The following is a 19828-nucleotide window of genomic DNA, read 5'->3' on the forward strand; positions in this document are numbered from 1 at the left end:
TATTTTAGAAAAGTCTTAACTTAGAGGGTATTCTTAATTCCCTTTGAAGTTGATGTTAAATATGTGCTTAACTTTTTGCCTTCTCAGGGAATCAAATCAGCAGCTTGCTAAATAATTTCTGCCCAGGAGTCTGTTGGACCAAGGAACAGTTAAATTAAAGAGGTACTCTGAATAAGTAATGTCATAACAAGAAGAACTGCTCCCTCACACAGACTACCTAAATTAATTAATCTTTGGTGAATCCCTGTTATTTAAATAAAATAATGTGATTCTTCTGTTTTCCTAACTGGCCGTTTTGAAGTATAGATTCACATGCTGGACAACCTTGGAAAAGGCACCCAACAAGACTGGAGTAAAGCCAGACATTTGCCTTTGCAGCTCAGGAATTATACTGCCAAACACAACTCAAATATACCAAATTACTCTTTGTATCTTCTGAATATTCTCTAAGTTAAAGGTTTTTTATTAATTATTGGATTTTCACCATTTACCTGGGAGGACATTCCATGGCATGGATAAAGGATGGCTTTGTCATCCTCTTCAGCCCCCTGGTCCAAGCAGTAGCCACTGGCTTTGCTGTTACGCACCTGTAACCAGATCAGAATGAAAACAGCTGAGTTGGAAATTAATCCTGATTTTAGTCCAGTCCAGCTAAATCTCAGCTGTGCTACAGCTCTTGGAACAAGTACTGTGTAAAACTGCTCTCTGAGGGACAAATGCTTCTCCTTCAGCTACGACAGGGTGCCACCAGTGAATCTGCTCCAGGAAAAAACATTATTTGGACAACCTGCTGTCTTTGCAGACCTTGGGGCAGAGATGTATTTTCAGCAATTACTCAAGGATCAGAACTTCTTAAAATCCACCCTAAGAAACCCAGGCCAAGTTTTGCTCCAAATTCCCATTGTGCAAACATAAATTTTGACCCTATTTGTTGAGAATGTGGCTTTACAAACAGGATAGGAGCTACCCAGGACTGGTGTTGGATGTGACATACTTTTTTTTTCTTCCTATTGCTTCTATAAAACCAAAAAAGCATGTGAAAAATTTTTATTTGAACTGAAAATATAGTACATTGTTATGTACAGAAGTGACATAAAGCATATTTTATGAAAGGGCACAGGTTCAGAGATCAAAGGTACTCAAAAATTCCTGCGCTCCCCAGACAAGGAAAATTTACAAGTCTATAAAAAATGGGATGGAGCTCTTGTTAAAATCCAGGCATTTCTCTTGAGGTTGGAAACATTACACACATATTTTGGACATAGAAAAATTTTAGGGATATCGTAAACAAGAAGTTACTTAGACAGACACTTCAAAAGACTCAACAGGTAAGTTTTGCTTTAGACTGTGAAGTACCTGTCTGGCCACCCCCATAATATAGGAACAGCTGCTGCATAAGGTGCCAGAAAAAAAATCAGTATATAATCCTTCATATTATAGTGTACAAGCATAACAGGGAATCTGATTGGATAAGGGGGCTCACAAACAACCAAATTTCAGGAGGTTTATTTTATGGCTTGGGTGCTATAAAGGCTAAAGAAGATGAAGACAGCTTTATGAGATGGCTTTAAAAAAATGGGAATTGAGTCACTAGGAAATAGATTTTTACTACTGTTTCAATCTGTTTCACATCTACTCAATACATTTATTCTCCTTGAAACTCACAAAAATCCAGGCGTCTTTTCCTCCAGGAAAACAACCAGAAGAGAAAGTATTTAATAACAAGCTCAGTGTCATTTAGGATGAAGCCTAAAGTACGACTGAAAGGGACCTAGGCTGGTTTATACCAGCTAAATAGCTCGCATAGCTCTATTTAATTTAAACTGTTAAAGAAATAGATATTTGCATCACTGAACTTCCTGTTTGACTCAAGAACCTTCTATGTGACAGCTCAAGAGGAACAAACTTTGTTTTAGAGCCCAGCTTGCTCAGGGTCTGGTATAATTGACACAACATCGGCACTTCTGCCAATGTTCTTCATTGTTAACGATGTCCTCCGAGCTGACAGACACCAACAGCTCCTCCTGAATTTGCTCAATGCCTTTTCTCAGTTCCTGATGGGGATAGTTGTATTAGGATGCAAAGTGGTATTATACAATACAACTTGCACTTTGTATCAGTGTCTCAAGTGCCTGACTGATTTTTATATGAAGTCAATCAAATGGCAGAGAAAGGAACGGTGCCCATTTAGTTGTCTTGTGGGAAAATATCCTGCCTTTGGATATAATTGCCGTTCATGTACACAATTGTTTTAACTCTGCTGACCACTGATGTTTTTCATGATGTCTGTGGCATCTTATTTGGGAAAACGATTGCCTCAAACTTATGTCTCAGTATTTTAAAATGAGAGCCAAGGAGGTTGCATGTCATCGTCATTGTGGATGACTTCACCAGCTGCACTCCAACAAAAAGAATGGAGCTTCCAAAGCCACACTCCTTGGTGTTGACTAAAAGGAGGGGAGGGCACTTTTGTTGTTGCTGCTGTGCTGATTTGTAATTGCTCTGCACATCCTGATACCCAGCACAGAAAGGAGATGTTGGGAAATAGAATTATTGGGATCAATAAAAGAACTGTGCAAGCAATAGGCCTGGAAGTTTTAGGCCTGTGTGTGAGAAAACTGTCCATGGGAAAGTCCCTGTGTGAAGAAAACAAGCAGGCCTGAGAAACAGAGAGGGAGTGAAAACTTGCAGCTGTGCTATCCGGGAGTGAACGAGGGAGACAGACACTGACTTCTTTATGGAAGCTTGCCAGTGTAAGTCCAATTATGTAGAAATAGAAATGTGTCTTGATAAGCTTTAAGCCACTTAGGAGCTAACAAGCTGGTATACTATATAAGTGCCTTTGGACTGCCAATAAACGGAGTTTGCTTTATCAACCATATTGGTTTGGACTGTTTCTCTCTTCCCCCCGCTGGGGGCCCGGGCTCCTCGTCCTGTTAAGCTTCTAACAAGGAGAGGACTGCTCGAATGCAGCCACGATGTGTTTCCAAAGACATACTGTACCTCTCCATAAGTGACTGTGTTGTTATAAACCCTCATCTCAGGGTACACGTTCTCCAAGTACCACTTAAAGCTCCGGCACTGCAGTCGCTGTCGCAGAGCAATTCTTTCAGAAACGTCTCCAAAGTCAACTCCGGGGTTCTGCAAAGCAGAAAGCCAATAAAGAAATCTCACTGCACTGACTTTATGGTTGCTATCTTCACTGAAATCAAACTGGAGTTCATTTTGTACACCAAGCTGTATTTCCCTCTTTTCCTTCTTTTGTTGTAAGTAGCAGCTCATCAAACAGCTGCTGTTGAGTGCAGACAATAAATATTAATGAAAGCCAGTGGAAAAAGAACCATAAAGAACAAGCAAAAACCAAAAAAAAAATCAAAATAATAAGAATACAGTAAGAATGTTGTTACTTACAGCAGTTCTAAGTATTTGCAATCAGTCCTGAAGCCTTTACTTTCAGATTCATTTAGAATTAGGTAGTAATTCTGATCGAAAATATGGCAGCTTGGTCATGTTTTACTCTAGTAAGAGATTTGGGTATTCAGTAATGTAAATGATGTCAGAACAGACCTGCTAAAACTTCAAAGCAAAGCTGCTCAGAAAGTCATTAAGTTCCACTAAGCATTCATATAGACCAGCATTCAGTTTTTACTAGAACTGGAGCTCATTTGCAGACTTGAGCCATAGAATGCAGTTAAACTCAAAACCTTTATACTTCTACTTCAGAATTTAATTTATGTTTAAATGCAAATCCCATGAAAGTCACAGGCTGGAAGGTTCAAGTTAATATGACCAAAGTCAGCCATTTAAAACTGGTGGGTCCTGACTTAGAGTCTGTTGATTTAAAGTGCTGTAAATCATCACAGTTCAACATTAAGACAGTAAGAGTTACCTCATCCAAACCCTTTTCCGACACCCTATTAATCAAATGGACTGAAACTGGGGAGTTTTGTGTGAGATCTCTCTGAAGTGCCTTGTGCTTTTCCTCCAGAAGAATATCTGTACGTTTTACAGATTGTTTCTAATGCAGGGTTACAAGGCAGCAGCAAATCTTAGCTCAGGGTTTATTAAGATCCCCAACAGATGCCTGGTTTTCAGGAGAGAACACAAGTGTAATACTGAACAGGTTTTCCTATTTGCCACATAAAGAGTTTGCTGTGCTCACTGCTGCTTGCTGATGCACGTTCTGTCAGGAGCCCTCAGTGCAGCATCCATTCAAATGAATGTTAATTTACGTAGTACTTGAGGCTGCGTGGAAGGAGAGCAATCCTCCGAGGCACTCAGTGCAATAAATCATTCAATGTAAGATTCCTTTATCGCTAAAATGGTTGAGGAACAAATCATAAGTGGGGATGTACCAAGTATTTGGTTAACTAAAATGCTGCTGAAGGTTATAGGAGCATGATCTCGCAGGTGTGCCCAAGACCATCTGCTAATCCAGATACACATTATGCACATGCTCTCAGTAACCTGTGGTTTGTGAAAAAGATGGTGGGAGTTATAAAGGAGTTAATTTGGATTGGTTTTGTGGTATGGGAAAATGCATGTATTTTACTTGCCTCTTTTCTTCCCTGTTTAAAATGAGGCAATCCACTGCCCTTTTTGCAGAGCACAAGAGCAGCAAATTGAGCAGCTATGAAAACGCTGTGCTCACCCTCTGTGCCAGCTGCAGTCACCACGGGCAGGTTACAGTTTGATGGTGTAAGAATGAGGTGTCCACAGGATTTACTTTGTGGACACATTCTTTTTAACCAGCTAGCAAGGTTTCTAGTTCCCCAGCAGAAGGTTTTTGTGATGGCTTATTCCAGTACAGTACTTCTGCCATCTGTATCGAATACTACAGTGAATAGTATAATGAACACTAATATCAGCTTCCTTCTCCTGAGAGCTAATAGGCTTATTTTTATGATGCACATTTTATCAATCAATCAATTTATTTTATGGAAAGAAAATTTTAATGTTCAGTACTTCTGCTGATTTTATGTCTTTTATTGTAGATGTGCCTGGGTTTTTTTTAAAGCTCTGCTGTACAGCTCAGCACAGAAAACTGCATCAATAAGTAATCTCAGATTAAAGGGAATCATGTTTTGGTGTAAATGCTTATTTAAATATCATCTTTTCTCAGAATTCATTTGCAGATGTCATCAAGCAAGCAAATTTACAGAGGTTAGCTTTTCATCTCCTAATTGAAAACTGACCATTTTAGCAAGTGTTTTTTATGTGTGCAGACAGGGCCAAAATGCCCCTGAAATCTTTAATGGACACTGCTCTGTCTTCCTCCTACTGTCATAGAAATCTTGTGTAGAAAAAGTTATGCAGTATTGCCTTTTGTTAAGGCAAAATAATTCTCTGCAATTACCTCTTGTGCCAAAAGAAGTCACCAAAAACACATCTCAGAGACCTTGCACAGAGTGTCCAACAGTGAACAGCAGTGAGTGAATCTAGAGCTCTGAGAATATCTGACATATTCAGACATCGCATGGACAAGGAGGACACATTGCTCCTCTAGGTATGTGTATTTCAAAAACTGTAAGAGGAAAGAACAAAAATGGGGTTTCACATATTAACTGTGCACCACAGTATGAGTAGATGTTTAGGACAGACTAAATCTAATAAAGTCTTTGACAAGACTCCCATGACTTTGATGAACTCCAGGTCATAACTGAATATTCCCAAAGACACTGCTGGGTTTGTGTATCTTCCTGTTCTGATAGGAACATTCCTGTTTCTATTTGCTTCAATCAGCTCTGGGCAAACCCCTGCTATAAGGGTTAACTAAACCACCATTACCTACAGATCAGTGTATACCACCCCTCAGCTGCTCTCCCTGTGTCCCTTCACATGAATAACTTGGGTGCAAACACAGCTAGGGATCACAGCAACAGCCAGCTTCCACCTGGCTGGGGTATAACATACAGCTCTTCTCTGCAAGAATTATGCTCAGTGCAGATGTAGCATGTGATATGCTTACAGAACAAAGTGATAAACCAAACCTAGAGTTTATCTAATATTTATATTGCATGGATTCTTAGAGGCCCCCACATGCCATCTACAATTCGTATGTGCGGTGAGAAGCAGAACGTGCCCACGCTGCACCTCTCAGCCTGTGGACAGTAAAGCTATTTAATGTGTGATTCTTTTATTGCATACTTTGTTTTTTATGCTGGTGAGGTCTACTGAGTCTCACGATGAACGATGATATTTATTTATGGACATTTCTGCCGTCCCCACCGTTGTAGCATATGAACACCTCAGAGTTTAAGGGCGCCCTAAATTAACGACTTCTTGGGGAGCACATAAACCTGAGACATTTTGCTCTGGTTAAATTATAAATCTGTGTCACTGCATACAACCATCTGGACTGAGTGCACAACTAAACTTAGACCGAGGGAGCAAGTTCACATGGCAGAACTCTCCCCACTGAGCATGCACCAAAGCACTTTCCCTGAGCTTAGCCCACTTTATGCTGCTGTAGTACCACCTTTCACCTCGAAGAGCTAATTAGGAACAGCCATCCGTGCTTCTGCCCCTGTTCAGGACAGAGTGGGACCTGTACTTACTGCCATGGGGATGTTCCAGGCCATGTAAACGTGTGACTTGAAGTCATCCATCCAGACCTCGGCGGCGCGCAGGGCGTTGCGCTTTGCATAGTAGTCGATGTCGTTGTTGTAGGGCTTCTTGGTGCGCTCGATGTGCGCCACGCGGGAGCAGGGCAGCACCTCCATGCTGCCCCCGCACTGCCACACCTGGGGGAGGCACAGAAAACAACCACATGGCCTTTTGGTCCCGTTTTGAGGCAATACAAGTGCTTCTTCTCAGATGCTGTGTGTAGAGTGTTTGCGGTTTGGAGGCGAGGGCTATTGAACAGTTCAAAAGGATCGCCCAATTTACCTCTCTCTGTGCGTTGCAGATGAGTCGGAGGGGAATGCAGATGGCTGCATTAGGTATGTAAGTGTAGAAGCCATAAAGAGCCAAGTCCTTCACCATAATATCCCTGTTCTTAGGACCACTAGGCAGAGAACATATTGTGAGGGGGTAACCTCTGCCCTGGATGCTGGTTTTTTTCAGTGTTTGTTACTGAAACTTCAACAGAAATCAGCTGTATCATCTGTCTGTGTTTGACACATGAACGGGGTACCAGAAAGGGCTCTAAGGTCACCCCAGAGCCTTCTCTTCTCCAGACTAAACACCCCCAACTCTCTCAGACTGTCTCCACAGGAGAGGAGCTCCAGACCTTTCATCATCGTATCTCTCTACCCCTGAGCTGATGAAGAGGGATAAAAGGGGCTGAGTGGAGACTGTATCAGCCAGCCTGCCCAGATACCACTGCACCCACACTGTGCAATTTTCTCCCTGTTGGTTATTTACTGTCTGAACTCCACAGCAGGGGACAATGAGGACTTGTCTCTTTGCATCAGTGAGATCTGGAGTGACGCAGAGTGAGTGAGGCTTATGGATTCAGCTCCCTCAGGTCTGCACCAAGTAGCAGAGTCTAGCTGAAGTAAATAAAAGATATTAAAATATAAACAATAATTCAGTACTTTTCAAGGTTGCCTTTTACTTAGAATAAAAGTACATTTCCATAGAAGATGCATTCCAGAACCATACTGGGGCAGTTCTCCACCTAACCTGCCTTCTCAAGGATAAAGATGAAGTGCTTGGGAGGTGGCAAATAAGATCTCCTCGGCTCTGGCTTTTTTTTAATTTATTTATTTAATACTTTGTTAGGTAATATTTACTTGCTGCTTTCCAAACAGTTCTGTAGTAAATCACTGGCCACTGGAATTTACATTTGATAAATGGAATACACTGCAAAACATACTGCTCATAAATTTGGACTGACAGGTGCTGAGGGTTTCCAGTGCAAAGGGGAACTGCTACCAAAAAAAAAAAAAAAAAGAGAAAAAAGAAAGGAATTAATTGATTTTCACGATCAGAAGGAGAAATGAGCAGTACACTTTAGTATACTGCTGTTTGCCCAACCCAGCTTGGAAGTCAGCTATTTCATGCACAGCACATTTTTCTTTCTACTGATGTGCCTAATGACCTTGTAACTCTTATTTATGTATTTTGGTACCAAGGGCAAGTACATTATCTGAGTGACAGATTTATTTCCTTCGAATGCCAGTGCTCACAAAAACCTGAAAAGGAAAAGGTATTAAACTGCAACATTAAAGAAAACAGTTTAGCTCATCTGTAAATTCAACACAAACAGTTATTTATCAGTTATAAATTCCCCACAGATGAAATCCACAGGGAACACAGACACCTGGCTTTGAAGGAGACACAACAAAAAAAGGCAGCAGCAGCCTCAGGCCAGATAACTCACACCCTGTCGGATCCTGGTGCTCAGCTCTCAGCGTGGGTCTGGCTGTGGTGTGATTGCCCCATCCCTAATCCCTTGGACTGCTTTCCACTGACATTCAGTCACTTCTTACCCTTCCCCTCAGCCCCATTTTGTTCTTTAAAGAGGCAACATCTGCTGAAGACGTGGAAGGAAGGAAGGGAACAGCCAGGAAATACTCAAGGAAACTTTTCTTCCTTACAAGATGTTAGAATTTACCCCAGACAACTTTTTTTTTTCTGGGAATATGTAACTTTTACCACGAGCAGGGGATGTTTCCCTGGATAAGGATGGGATTTCCAACCCCAGAGAAAGAGAACTGGATGCAGAGCACAGGGGGCAAGGAGTCAGATGGTTGTGGATCACCAGGTGTACATCATCGTGCCACTATCTCTCCACATCCCAGACAAATGTCACAGCTGCTCAGCTGTGGGTCATTTCTTTCCAGGCCAAACAAGGTCTCCTGTTTTACTTCATGAAGATTAGTTGCTGTTCAGTGGAGCACAGACATGACTCAGTATCCCCATACCCTTTCAGCACATGGCTAAGAACAGAGTGAAGATCTTCTCTCCTTCCCTTCCAATAATTACTTAAACTTTCACTAAATAGAAGAGTTTCTGTAGTATAATCAAATATGTGCATCCAAAACTGGGCAAGATCCCAGCAGTTAAGAGCCATCATGTGAGATTTGGATGAGTACTCAAGACTTGGGCTTGAAGGAGGAGGATGGGAGGTTCAGCAGCACCTTCTCCTCTCTGGACACAGAGCTGAAAGGCACATTGTGATGCAGAAAACCATTGCCTGTCTGCTTCTAACAAAGGGTGAAAGAATAAGGAAGGTTTTCTTGTATGAGTCAGGTAAGAGAGAGGTGAGTCAGTGGCTGATCCTGAAACTGGTTGATTCCCCTCCTCTTTTCATTCTCTAAACTGTACTTAATGACCCATTTTAACAGTAGCAGACAACACATTTCTTTCCACATCAAACTATGAAATTATGCCAGGAAAATAATTACATGCCTCTGTAAAGCACTTATCAAGCAGGATCCTTAAAATACCTTACTGGGGGAAGCAAACTATTTCTAACTGTGAGCATAAAATGTTGCCTAAGGCCCTCCAAAGCGACACATTTCAGGCAATCAAAGAAAACTGACTTCCCTATCTATGCCTTATCTTCTGGGATAACAACACATTTCCAGCCCAAGTTATTCCTCTCAAATGGAGCTTCCAACATTAAATGTGTGTCTCAAGGTTCATTTACTGAGAAGGTGGAAGTGTTCAGTCTCTGAGCTGCTCCTCACAAGGGTGCACATCACTGAAAATCCCACTCTGCCTTCTTTTTCCCCATGGAGAGACAAATCTCTTAGAGAAAAATTTTTTTTTGGCTTCACTGCATGCACTCCTCAAACCTGTACTGCGAGGCAACAGCCCAGGCTCCATGGAAGGCCAGGAGCAGCAGCAAAGCAAAGTGTGTGCTCCTTGACTTGGTGCAGCTGAGCAGCCCAGGGACTCAGCTTTGCCTCTCTGAGCATCACACTGTGCAACGTTTTAAGACACGATCAAGTAATTCCAAGAGACACTCAATTTATTTGCTAATTGTAGCTAATTTCTAATTTCAGCACTGCTCTTTAGGCTGCTATAAACAAAATTGATAGCAATTTAAATGTTACCATAGCCGTGTTACCTTAGCATTTTTACTGCTAATTATCTCAATCAACTTTTCTATAAACAGACATATTAAGTATTGAGAAGAAGAAGTACCCACATCAGGAGTAAATTACAAACTGAGTGATAATGTTTGTGGCTTGCAGTATAATGATTTACTGACACTAATTATTAGCTATTCCTGTGCACCTGAGGTGTGGCTGTCCTACAGGCAAGTGTTTATTTATGCAGCAGCCAGCTGGACATCACATCCCATGCATCAGAGAAAATCTGAGGTGAGGCCGTGTCTTGTCTGCCATGGCCTCAACTGTGCATCAGCAAAGTTCCCTGAAGGCAGCTTGGGTACATTATTTAGAAAGGCTAATAAGGTGCCAAGCTTTAATTCTTGCCAAACAGTAACAAGTTTTCCGAGGAAACGCATTTTCCCAGAAGTACTTTCTGCTGAAGGTTGAAACTACCACCTTTATCAGGATTTTAAAAAAATTAAAGTTAAAAGGAGTTAAACAAGCCTGGCCACCACTGAGTAGGAAGCAGAGCTAGCCAGGCTGCTGGGCTAATCCATTTCTAAATGCATATAGAGAGAACATTGCTGATGTGGTCTCCTGCTCTGCAGGTGAGACCTGTTTCCAACAGCATCATGTCCTGCAGAGCAAATGTCAGAGCTCAGAAATATCCTGGGATTTAATATTTGCCATTTTTAGTATTTTTTGTATTATTCCTGGGATTTAATATTTGCCATTGGCAAGAGAGTGGCTGCAGCTCCCAAGAGGCTCTTGCTGATTATAGAGAGGGCTCTTCCCTCTCCATGGACTTGGTGCTCTGTAAATTGAATATCACATTATTTTGTACACTGAAGTGACTGCACAGGGTTATTTAATTTGGTGCAGATGATCTCACTAAAAGCAAAATCAATAGGTAAAAGTAAAAATGGCACCACAGTGTGAAGGAAAAGCTGGGAAGACAGTTTTAACTTTGAAAACTTAGACTGGAAGTAAAGATTGTGATCCTTAAGAACTTTGTATCTTGCTGTGAATTTTGCAGTTTAAACACCCTGGTGTTCAGTGAGAGAGAAAAAGAAAAGCCTCAGATTCTCTGTTACAACTATTTTTTCCATCAAACACACCTTTGATTTAAGCAGCTGGAGAGATGAGGTATCCCAGAACATGTAATAGTGGAAAGGACACTTCAGTGTGTGTGGGATTTGCTTCCAAATAACCACCCTTTGCTAACACTTTCACACCCTCTTCATAGACACACCAGTTCCATCCATTCCTCTCAACATCACAAGTTTATAGATGACAAATCAACTCCAGTGGAGAGTGACCCAGGCATTTGCAACGTGTTGGTTTCCATCTCTTTCAAAACCTGCTGACTTTTCTGGTAAAGCTGGGGTTAGTCCAGCTTCTCTACTGATACAGAACACCGAGCAATTAATGAAATTTTCAGTACCCTGAGGCTTTGAGCCCATTTTTCATAGTTGGCAATCTCTCTGGAGGTGTCACTGCACAACGTGCATGGGTGTTGTAGCAGCTTTGTGCTTTATCTCCTTCCAAGAACTTGTGGATATTTCAGTGGGCCTTTCCTGAGTGGAATAATCACAGTCTGCTTCTTCCAGCAGTAAGAAAATGGAAGGAACCAGCTTCAGAACACACATGTGGCAGCAGGGCCCCTCATTTCTGATACACCCAGCAGAGGATGTCACCTGGCACTTGTGCCACAGCCCTGCCAGCAGCAGCACTTCAGATGTGGATGTTCAGCACATCCACAAAACAAACAAAACCCTTGTGCTGGAGCAGGGCTCTGAGGTTTTATGGAGCAGTTCTCTACTCCACCTGAGCAGCACTCCACAGAAGTAGCCTTTCAGATTTCAAACTTTCTTTTCCGAGTGAAGACAGCAGAAGAGATGGAGGAGTTTTTAAAGCAGCTCAGATATCCCTGTTTCATGATATTCCAGCGTGGGAATTCTTAAAAGTCAGGGATCTCAGGTTTTCTTTGATTTTCAAGGCAAAGCCTATCAGAAATGGATGTCTTCTAGACTGCCTACACACCCCTACAGCAGGATTAGAAAAGAGTTTTCTATGATGAAAGAATCTCCACGTTTCAGAAATTTTGTTGACCTAAATTTTCAAGAATAACATCAATTTTAAATGTTTTCAATCAGTTGAAACACAAGCTCTTTGTTACCTCCACCTGTGTTTCCCACAAAGGTTTTTCTGAAACTGAGTAACTGATGATTTTCAGAATATCTGCTTGGTGTTAAAAGCTTTTTTAATGTAAGATTATATATATATATTTCAATCTGAAAGGTCAGTTTAAACTGAAAACACAAAGCTTTGTTGCAAAAATAGAACAACACAATCTTCTGACAACATTAAAACCAGGTATTTGTTCCCATTTAGAAATTTTGCCAAAGTGGAGAGTGTTCAAAAGAAATATTTTTTGTTTAATTTATCAGCTGGATCTGACAGAGGGATCAAATTATGGTTCCTTGAGGTGACAAAAGTCTGATTTCTGACAGAAGTTGTGATACCTGAAGGGCAGGAGGACATGTAGTAAATTCTCAACAGCAGGCACCACTGAGCCCTCTTCAGCCCCTTGAACACCACAGTGTAGAATAAAATCCATGTGTACTGCAGGTACAGGAAAATTCCTACTCTGGTGAAGTCAAACAGGAAGGTAATTCTTAATTCTTAAAAACCTGCACAGGAAGAGGATGCTGTAGTTTCAGTTTCTCTCTCCACTCAGCCATGAACCAACAAGGTCTGAATCAGAAGCCATTCTTCAAAGTATATTTGAAAGATGACAACAAAATCCTTTCCCATCTGAAACATGGGAGTTCTGTACTTATCCTCCAGCCCTTAAGGGATGTGCCAACTCTTCTAGTGCCCACACTAGAAACAAAAAATTAACATGAATATAGCACACTTAGTGTTCTTTCATCTCTGATATTGACAATTTACGTAGTTCTCTGAAAGCTGATTTTCCAAAGTAATTTATAGCCTGACATTTTCTTGTTGTGTAATGGAGTTTTATGGATATTTTCTCTTCCACATATTCTCAGAGCTGCCTAGATAGTCATATTTAATCAGCTGTGCTAGATGAAGTGCTCTCTCTCTGTTTTTTTCACATAGGAAGCTGTTAGAGACTGGGGAGCTGTCATAATCAAACACATCATATGGAAAAATTAATCACATGGTCTCGTTTTGTTCATCAACTGCATTTTTATCATCTTCTTTAAAGGCAGCCATAATTATGGTTTAAATAAGTCTCAACTGTCATTTCTCAAAATAGCCTGTGCTATTTAATGGTGCACTTATGGAGCAAAAATCTTTCCACGCTGGGACAAACCAGCTTACATCAGAAAGACTTTTAGCTGCCAAAAAGAGACTGGAAAAAAGGAAGAAATCACATCTCAAGATCCACAGATCTTTGTTTTGTCAGAGGTTTCAGGATAAACTTCTGACCTATGCCTTCAAATTTCAGGACCCAAAAGGGTCCTTGGTCGACTGATCCTGACATTGACTTAGTGACAATCCTTCCTTTTTGCTCTCAACTCCTGCTCAAAGCAGTCTGCAGATAATCTGCTCACAGCAGATGTAGAGGGAGTGTGGCAAATTATTAGCTCAAATATGAAAGCTAATTCTGTTGTTAGGAGTCTTCGTATCCTAAGTGTGTCAATACCATCCCTTACTCTTGCTGCCCTGGAAGGCTGGGAACACAAAGCAATGTTTTTGGACTGATGATTTTGGAGTGTTGAATTTCACCTGGGGCTCTCCTCGTGTTTTCTTCCTGGCTCAAACAGCAATAACTTAATTTGAAGAGAGAAGCAGAGATAGGGAGGATAGATTAGATGTAGCCATACAAGTAGTCAGGATGTGTTTGGCTCTAGTATTATGGCTTTATGATTATTATTTTTATCAATATTTCAATTGTCCCAGTGAGGAATACTTGGAAGCTTGCTGCTTTTCCTAGAACTATTACAATACAGTTCAAAGGTGTGCTGCAAGATCCTTCTGTAGAGTAATTTAATGTGAATTTCACAGCAGACTCAAAATAATACCTTTTCTTTATAGAAAAGTAAACCAACTTTTACATAGGTACTTGATTAGCCTTCAAAATTTGTTAGAATTTAGCTTTTTTTTTCTAATACTTTGTTAGTTTGACCTTTTAGCTTTGATCCCTTGGGGTATTCTGGTATTTACAGAAGAATTGCTTTCAGAAAAAAAAAAAAAAAGTCAGTGGAACAATAACATTCTTGCAATGAAACACTCAACACATGCATGTTTTATATTTGTCTGGTGGCTCTTCACTGCCAAATTTAGAGGCTGTCCTTCACAGGTTTCTTAGAGGTTACGCAGAACCTCAAGCCAGTTAAGATCTCAGATGTGACAACAGCAAGAAGATAAAACCCTTCTGTTAACCCTTTTCCAGAAGGAAATAGATAAGCATGAAGAAATTGAAACACGTTCAAGAGAAACTCACACTCAGCAGCTGCTATCTTGCTGTAAAGATAAACTTTGTGTGTAAAGAAGCAGGGTTGATAAATTAATAGACTGGCTGCCATGCAAGGGAGGAGATAGGATTTAAATTGATATTAAAAATGCCCCATATGCTTTAACCACTAATCCGATCTCCATAAACTCCTATTTTGCACAACATTTACAAAGGGTAATGCACCTTTGAAAAAAGCATGTCTGGGGAAGAAGCTGATGATTTGATGTGGGAAGCAGATCTCCCTTCTGCAAGGAAAATTCCAGACTCTCTGAAATGTCTTGCTGATGGGAGATGGAAATTGCAAAAACCCTTCAGAGCAAGAAGAGCAGCCTGACCCTGCACAGGCAGGATGCCCTTTGCCACACTGCTGGGCTTTACACACAGACTTCAAATGGCAAAGAATAAAATATCCCAGACTCCAAAAGGTGGTGGTGGTTCAGGAATTCTTCAGGGGAGTTCAGTCAGTGCAGGGATGCTGGACAAATCCCCCCTACTCCAGCCTCCCTGGCATCACTGCTCAGGGAGGTCAGCAGGGTCTGATGGGCGAGGAAGCAGTGAGGAATGGGAGAAGGGAAACAGGATAGACTAAGTGCAAGACTTTAATTTTCAAAGGCTTGCTTTTCTTAGCAAATTAATGAATGTTGGCATCTCAAAATGCTCCAAGAGATGTTAACAGCTCCAATCATGTAAATGACAGGCACAGGAAAGAGACTGGCTTGAGGCAAACCCTCAAACTTCATAGATTAGAGATAATAACTTTATTTTTCTCTGAATTCTCCTCAAGTCTGAAAGAGGCTGCAGATTTCTTCTGGTCTAATACCATGTATGTTGTGTTTTGCAAGCACAAATAACTTTTCCTCTCTAAAGTAAATGAAATTTGGTATCTCTAATGTAGTTTGCTAATTGTCCCAGGCAGATGCTTCTCATAACATATTCTTTAAGAATGGATTTGATGAGAATAATTTTCTGCTTTCTTACAAATTTACTCAACTTTTTCCCAAACCAACAGAATCACTGTCAGTCATTTCTGTAAATATGACAGCACAGATACTGTTTGTACTGTAACTGTTAAAATTCAACAAATTGGCCTTGGAAAAATACAATCTGTATGGGATATATTGAACAGCATTAAAGACCAGCCTTTTATTCCTGTTCCTCACATCTCTTTCATGTGATTGCTTTAGGTTGTTTCTCCTCCCTTATCCCAATGGACCATAGAGAAAATCTCCCTTTAAATTCAAAGCCCAGCAAGGGATAAAGCTTTATGTACACTAAGCTTACATGAGAAAATCTGCAGCTGAGCTCCTGCAACATTTAAGTTCTTAGGAAAATACCCCTTTTGCCAGACAGTGCTTTATTAACCTGCACCAAACCACCAGGCAATGCTGCCTGGTCAGCTCAGCAGCTGCTTCTGGAACACAGTCCAGCCCACAGAAAATGCTTAAAAGAGGCTCAAGATTAGATCAGCTGAGCACAGCAGCCATCTCCAAACCACATTTAATCTCTGTCAGATGCCAGGGGCAGATCAGCGGGGATACCTTAGGTCAGAGCAGGGGTGCCTTCCTTGACATACAGGGGTTCACATGACCACAGAAATCTCTTGCAGAGCACAACACTAACCCTCCAACAGCTTCTCCCTTCAGTTGTTACCTAAGCTAAGCCAGGGTAGAAGTAAAAAGTAAAAGTTGTTAAACTTTTTTTTTCCCCTCAAAGTGAGTTCTCAGCTTTCTTGTGCAATACCAGTAGTTCACACTTTCAGCCTTTTGCTAATGAAATAATACTTACTGTGTGCTCAGCCTTCAGTAAGGAGGCTGAAAAATGATAAAATGCTTCCTGACATTTTAGCTGAAACCACAGGGAGGAAGAATAAAGAGCGGGATTTATTGATGCTTCAATTAGAATAAAGTCATTCTTGAATAAGAAAATATTGAAACAGACTGACTAATGAAGTGATCACAAAGGGTCTGTTCAAAGGACCCTAAGTGGAGTCATCCTCATTTGTTTCCTCTTTCCACAGCAGACCCTTAAATGATCTTTGCATATTGTCTACACTAAATCCTGCAAGGTTGCTATTTCATTTTAAAGAAAAAAGCTTTTAGGCTGCAAGGGATTCATTCAGTGAGAGCTATTATGCTTATTGTGGTTGTGCTGCAGAGCCAAGGGATTTACTATATGCTCATTAGATCCTGCTTTGTTCCAAAACAATCTTTTACGATGCAAATTTCAGCATGCTGATCTACTTAGAATAACATTTCCAAAAAAAAAAAAAAAAAAAAAAAAATCCTATTAAAGTAAAAGCTTCTTCCAAGGCAGGAACACTACAAATTCAGATCAATTACTAATATTTTAGCCCACGAAAACATCTGGTGTGTCAGCTTAAATTCAGCTTTGAACATGGTTACAAGAAGTCCCAAGAACTCGGTGTTAGGGGCACACAGCAGGACCATGGGTGGTCACACAGAGCTTAGAGGCCACGTTACAAAGCCATCACAGATGAGGCACGTTTGTCACTTGGCTTCTTGGTGGCTGAAGCACAAAAAGTTTGATTTGTTCAAGCCTTGGCACCTGAGGCATCCAGGCAGCAGAGAAGCCTCACCAGTAGAGATGCTCACCAGGACCTCTATGGAAGACACACAAGATGAGAGGTGTGAGTTCTCCACAGCCCTGCTCCATAACAATCTCCAGGGCAGTGCTGACAGAAAAAAAAAAAAAAAGGAAATAAAGCAAGGCATAAATAGGAAAAATGGCAGAAGTGAGCAAAACCACTGTCCTCATGCTGGATGTTTGGCACTCAGCGTGCTGTGGCTGTTTCCATCTCTTGTTACTGCTCTTTAAACTCTCACCTGGCAGCTGTGACCTGCAGACAGACTGAGGATGAGGAGGGGCACTCCTGTTTTTCAAAGCATTAATTCCATCTTGTTCCTCCTCTGTGACCTTCCCGAGGGAGCGGTTGTACGAACGCAGAACGATGAATATTATCATCCAGGAGATCTACCTGATAGCTCTTCCTTAACAGTTCTATAAATCTTGCCATGTCTTAGTGCTTTAAGTGTACAGCAGAGGTAATCCTGCTGTAAGGAATAGTGTGAACTCATCCCTCATGTGCACAGAGCCCAGCCAGTCTAGTGACACCACAGTAAAGCATTCTCTCCTGTGCCCTGAACAGCAAAACTCAAACTGGAGCTAGAATTTACACTGAAAACTGAAACATAGATTAAAAAGAAACAAAGATTTTAGTTATAGGCTAGCTGTGTTGAAATTAGTTAGAATAGGAAGGAATTCAGGCCCAGCTAGAGTTAATTAAAATAGTTCAGAGAGCTGGACCTGAAACAGTTTTCAAGATGTTAGTAATTGATTATGGAATAACTGATGATCTGCCATTTGTATGTTTGTTTAGCTGTGCTTAGAACGAGGAACAGAAATATTGATAAGTTGGTGTAGGGAACAAGGACAATTCCCAATTTCCTCCCTTGGTGGGAACCCCTTCAAAAGTCACGGAAGAGGAAATTTGGAGGTCACTAAAGTAATTAAGATTGTTAAAGTTCAGAGAGGCAAAAAGGTCAAAATGAAGGAGAGGAGCTTAGTTCATCTATTTGGGACCACTGACCCAATTCAAGACCAGTGACTCCATTCAGGACACACACTATGCATGCTGAATGACATTTAAGCTCATTTCCATACGAAGCGGAGAATGGGAGGTGTTAACGCCATGAATATGCATTTGTATTTTAGATATTCATAATTTTTGTATATAAAAAGCTTTGTGTTTGCTTGGATCAGGGCCCTGCATCTTAGGGAGCTATCCCACGCAGTGCCTGGCACCAAATAAACATGCACTTTCTAACTCTAAACTGTCAGAGAGTCTTTGTCAGTCTCTGTTGGATATCGATACTAGATCAATAGTCATATTTTAGTAAATCAAAACTGATCTCTAGGAGATAATTAATAAAATATCTGAGGTGAGCGATAAGAAAAAGATCAGTTTGTCAGCAGAAGTGTTAACAAACCATTGCAGTAATTCCAATATTAACAAATCATTACAGTAATTCCAGGCAGCCCTTCCCATACTCCCATTCTAAAGCAGCAAACTAAACCTGCAACTTGCACTTAAAAACCTCACAAATCATCACCTGCTTATAATGGACAAGTTCAGCTGGAGTGCCTGCACACTAAAATGCCACATGATTACTGAATTCAGCTGATGTCCTGGTTTACACAGTAAGTGCCAAATCCTTGATAAACATAAGATGTGTGTAAGCATGGCTTTCCCTGGGAATGCTTATTTACTTGGGATGGCAAACCTGTGATTAATATTCTCCTCCCAGAGCTATGGGAAGATGCCAAAGGACGGGCAATGCCCATAAACGACTGGAATAGGATATTTGAAACATGTCTGAGGCTTGAAAAATGCCTCTGCCTACAGTGAACTCTCACCCAGGCACCACCAGCCTTGGCAGCTATCTGAGCTGCAAAAAGAACTTGAAAAGATGCAACCCCCCCCCTCTGGTGAGTCTGTTACAACATTCTTTGACTTTACCTTTCTGACTATCAGACAGCAGATGTCTGGAATGGTCTTTGGATACCTCAGAGAAACTCAAAATGGCAGAGAAAAAGAACTTTTAGAGAAGAAAGTGCTATTATGTCCTAGTGATTCACTCTGCTTAAATGCTTTATTGCTGCTATTAATGGACAGATATTATCATTAATCACAGGCTGTGAAGTGACTGACAAACTAAGCTATTTTGTACACCACCTAAAGAGCTGGTAAGGGGATGCAATTTGGGTTAAACACGAAAGAAAAAGGCTGTTTGTGATTTTGATGGACAGCTCCCTAAAGAATCTCCACATTCCAGGACTGCAAAGTAGGCTGTCACATCTGTAGATTTGTTGCCTCTCCAGGGAAATTTGAAGTGAGGTGTATCACCAGACACAGCCTTTTACTGGCTCTTTTCATTTCATTTCTTCAAGACCAGTTATTCCCATTTACTAAGACTTAGATTAGGGTTTGCTTTAGTTGACAAATTCTTTTGTTTGGCGGATTTTCTTTTCGGTTGTTTGTTGTGTTGCATAATGAAACCAACAGAAGTTTATCAATGGTGACATGTAAAAGTCTTTGCTAGGCATGTTTTTATTCTTTAAATTACCTAGGCCACATTCCATCTAGCATAAGGATGTGAAAACACACACACGAATTTGGCAGTATTTCTCCCAAGAGCTAAAAGTGTCCTCACAATTGAACTCTGCAAATATTAGCTTCAGCTTATTGGGAAGATAGTGTCCCATATTATAAAAGTGCTGAGCAAATAAGTGATGTTCTTTGTTTGCAAGAGAT

At 40.9% G+C, this 19828-nt stretch overlaps 1 protein-coding gene across 10 annotated transcripts in view; it reads right to left on the reverse strand.

The window, feature by feature from the left end:
* GALNT9 (polypeptide N-acetylgalactosaminyltransferase 9) overlaps window positions 1-19828 on the reverse strand; it is a 259514-nt gene that overhangs the window by 12434 nt on the left and 227252 nt on the right. For 9 of the 10 annotated variants that reach the window (XM_069030886.1, XM_069030887.1, XM_069030888.1 and 6 more), the window contains 3 exons: window positions 6558-6743; window positions 3004-3141; window positions 492-587 (listed from right to left, as the gene is read on the reverse strand). In XM_069030886.1, coding sequence (XP_068886987.1) covers window positions 492-587; window positions 3004-3141; window positions 6558-6743 — 420 coding nt within the window. Of the gene's footprint in view, window positions 1-33; window positions 131-491; window positions 588-3003; window positions 3142-6557; window positions 6744-19828 lie in introns of those variants that run through there. The other variant, XM_069030891.1, reaches the window with a different exon arrangement.

Source organism: Aphelocoma coerulescens, chromosome 15 (genome assembly GCF_041296385.1).
Source record: "Aphelocoma coerulescens isolate FSJ_1873_10779 chromosome 15, UR_Acoe_1.0, whole genome shotgun sequence".
NCBI classification, from domain to species: Eukaryota; Metazoa; Chordata; class Aves; order Passeriformes; family Corvidae; genus Aphelocoma; species Aphelocoma coerulescens.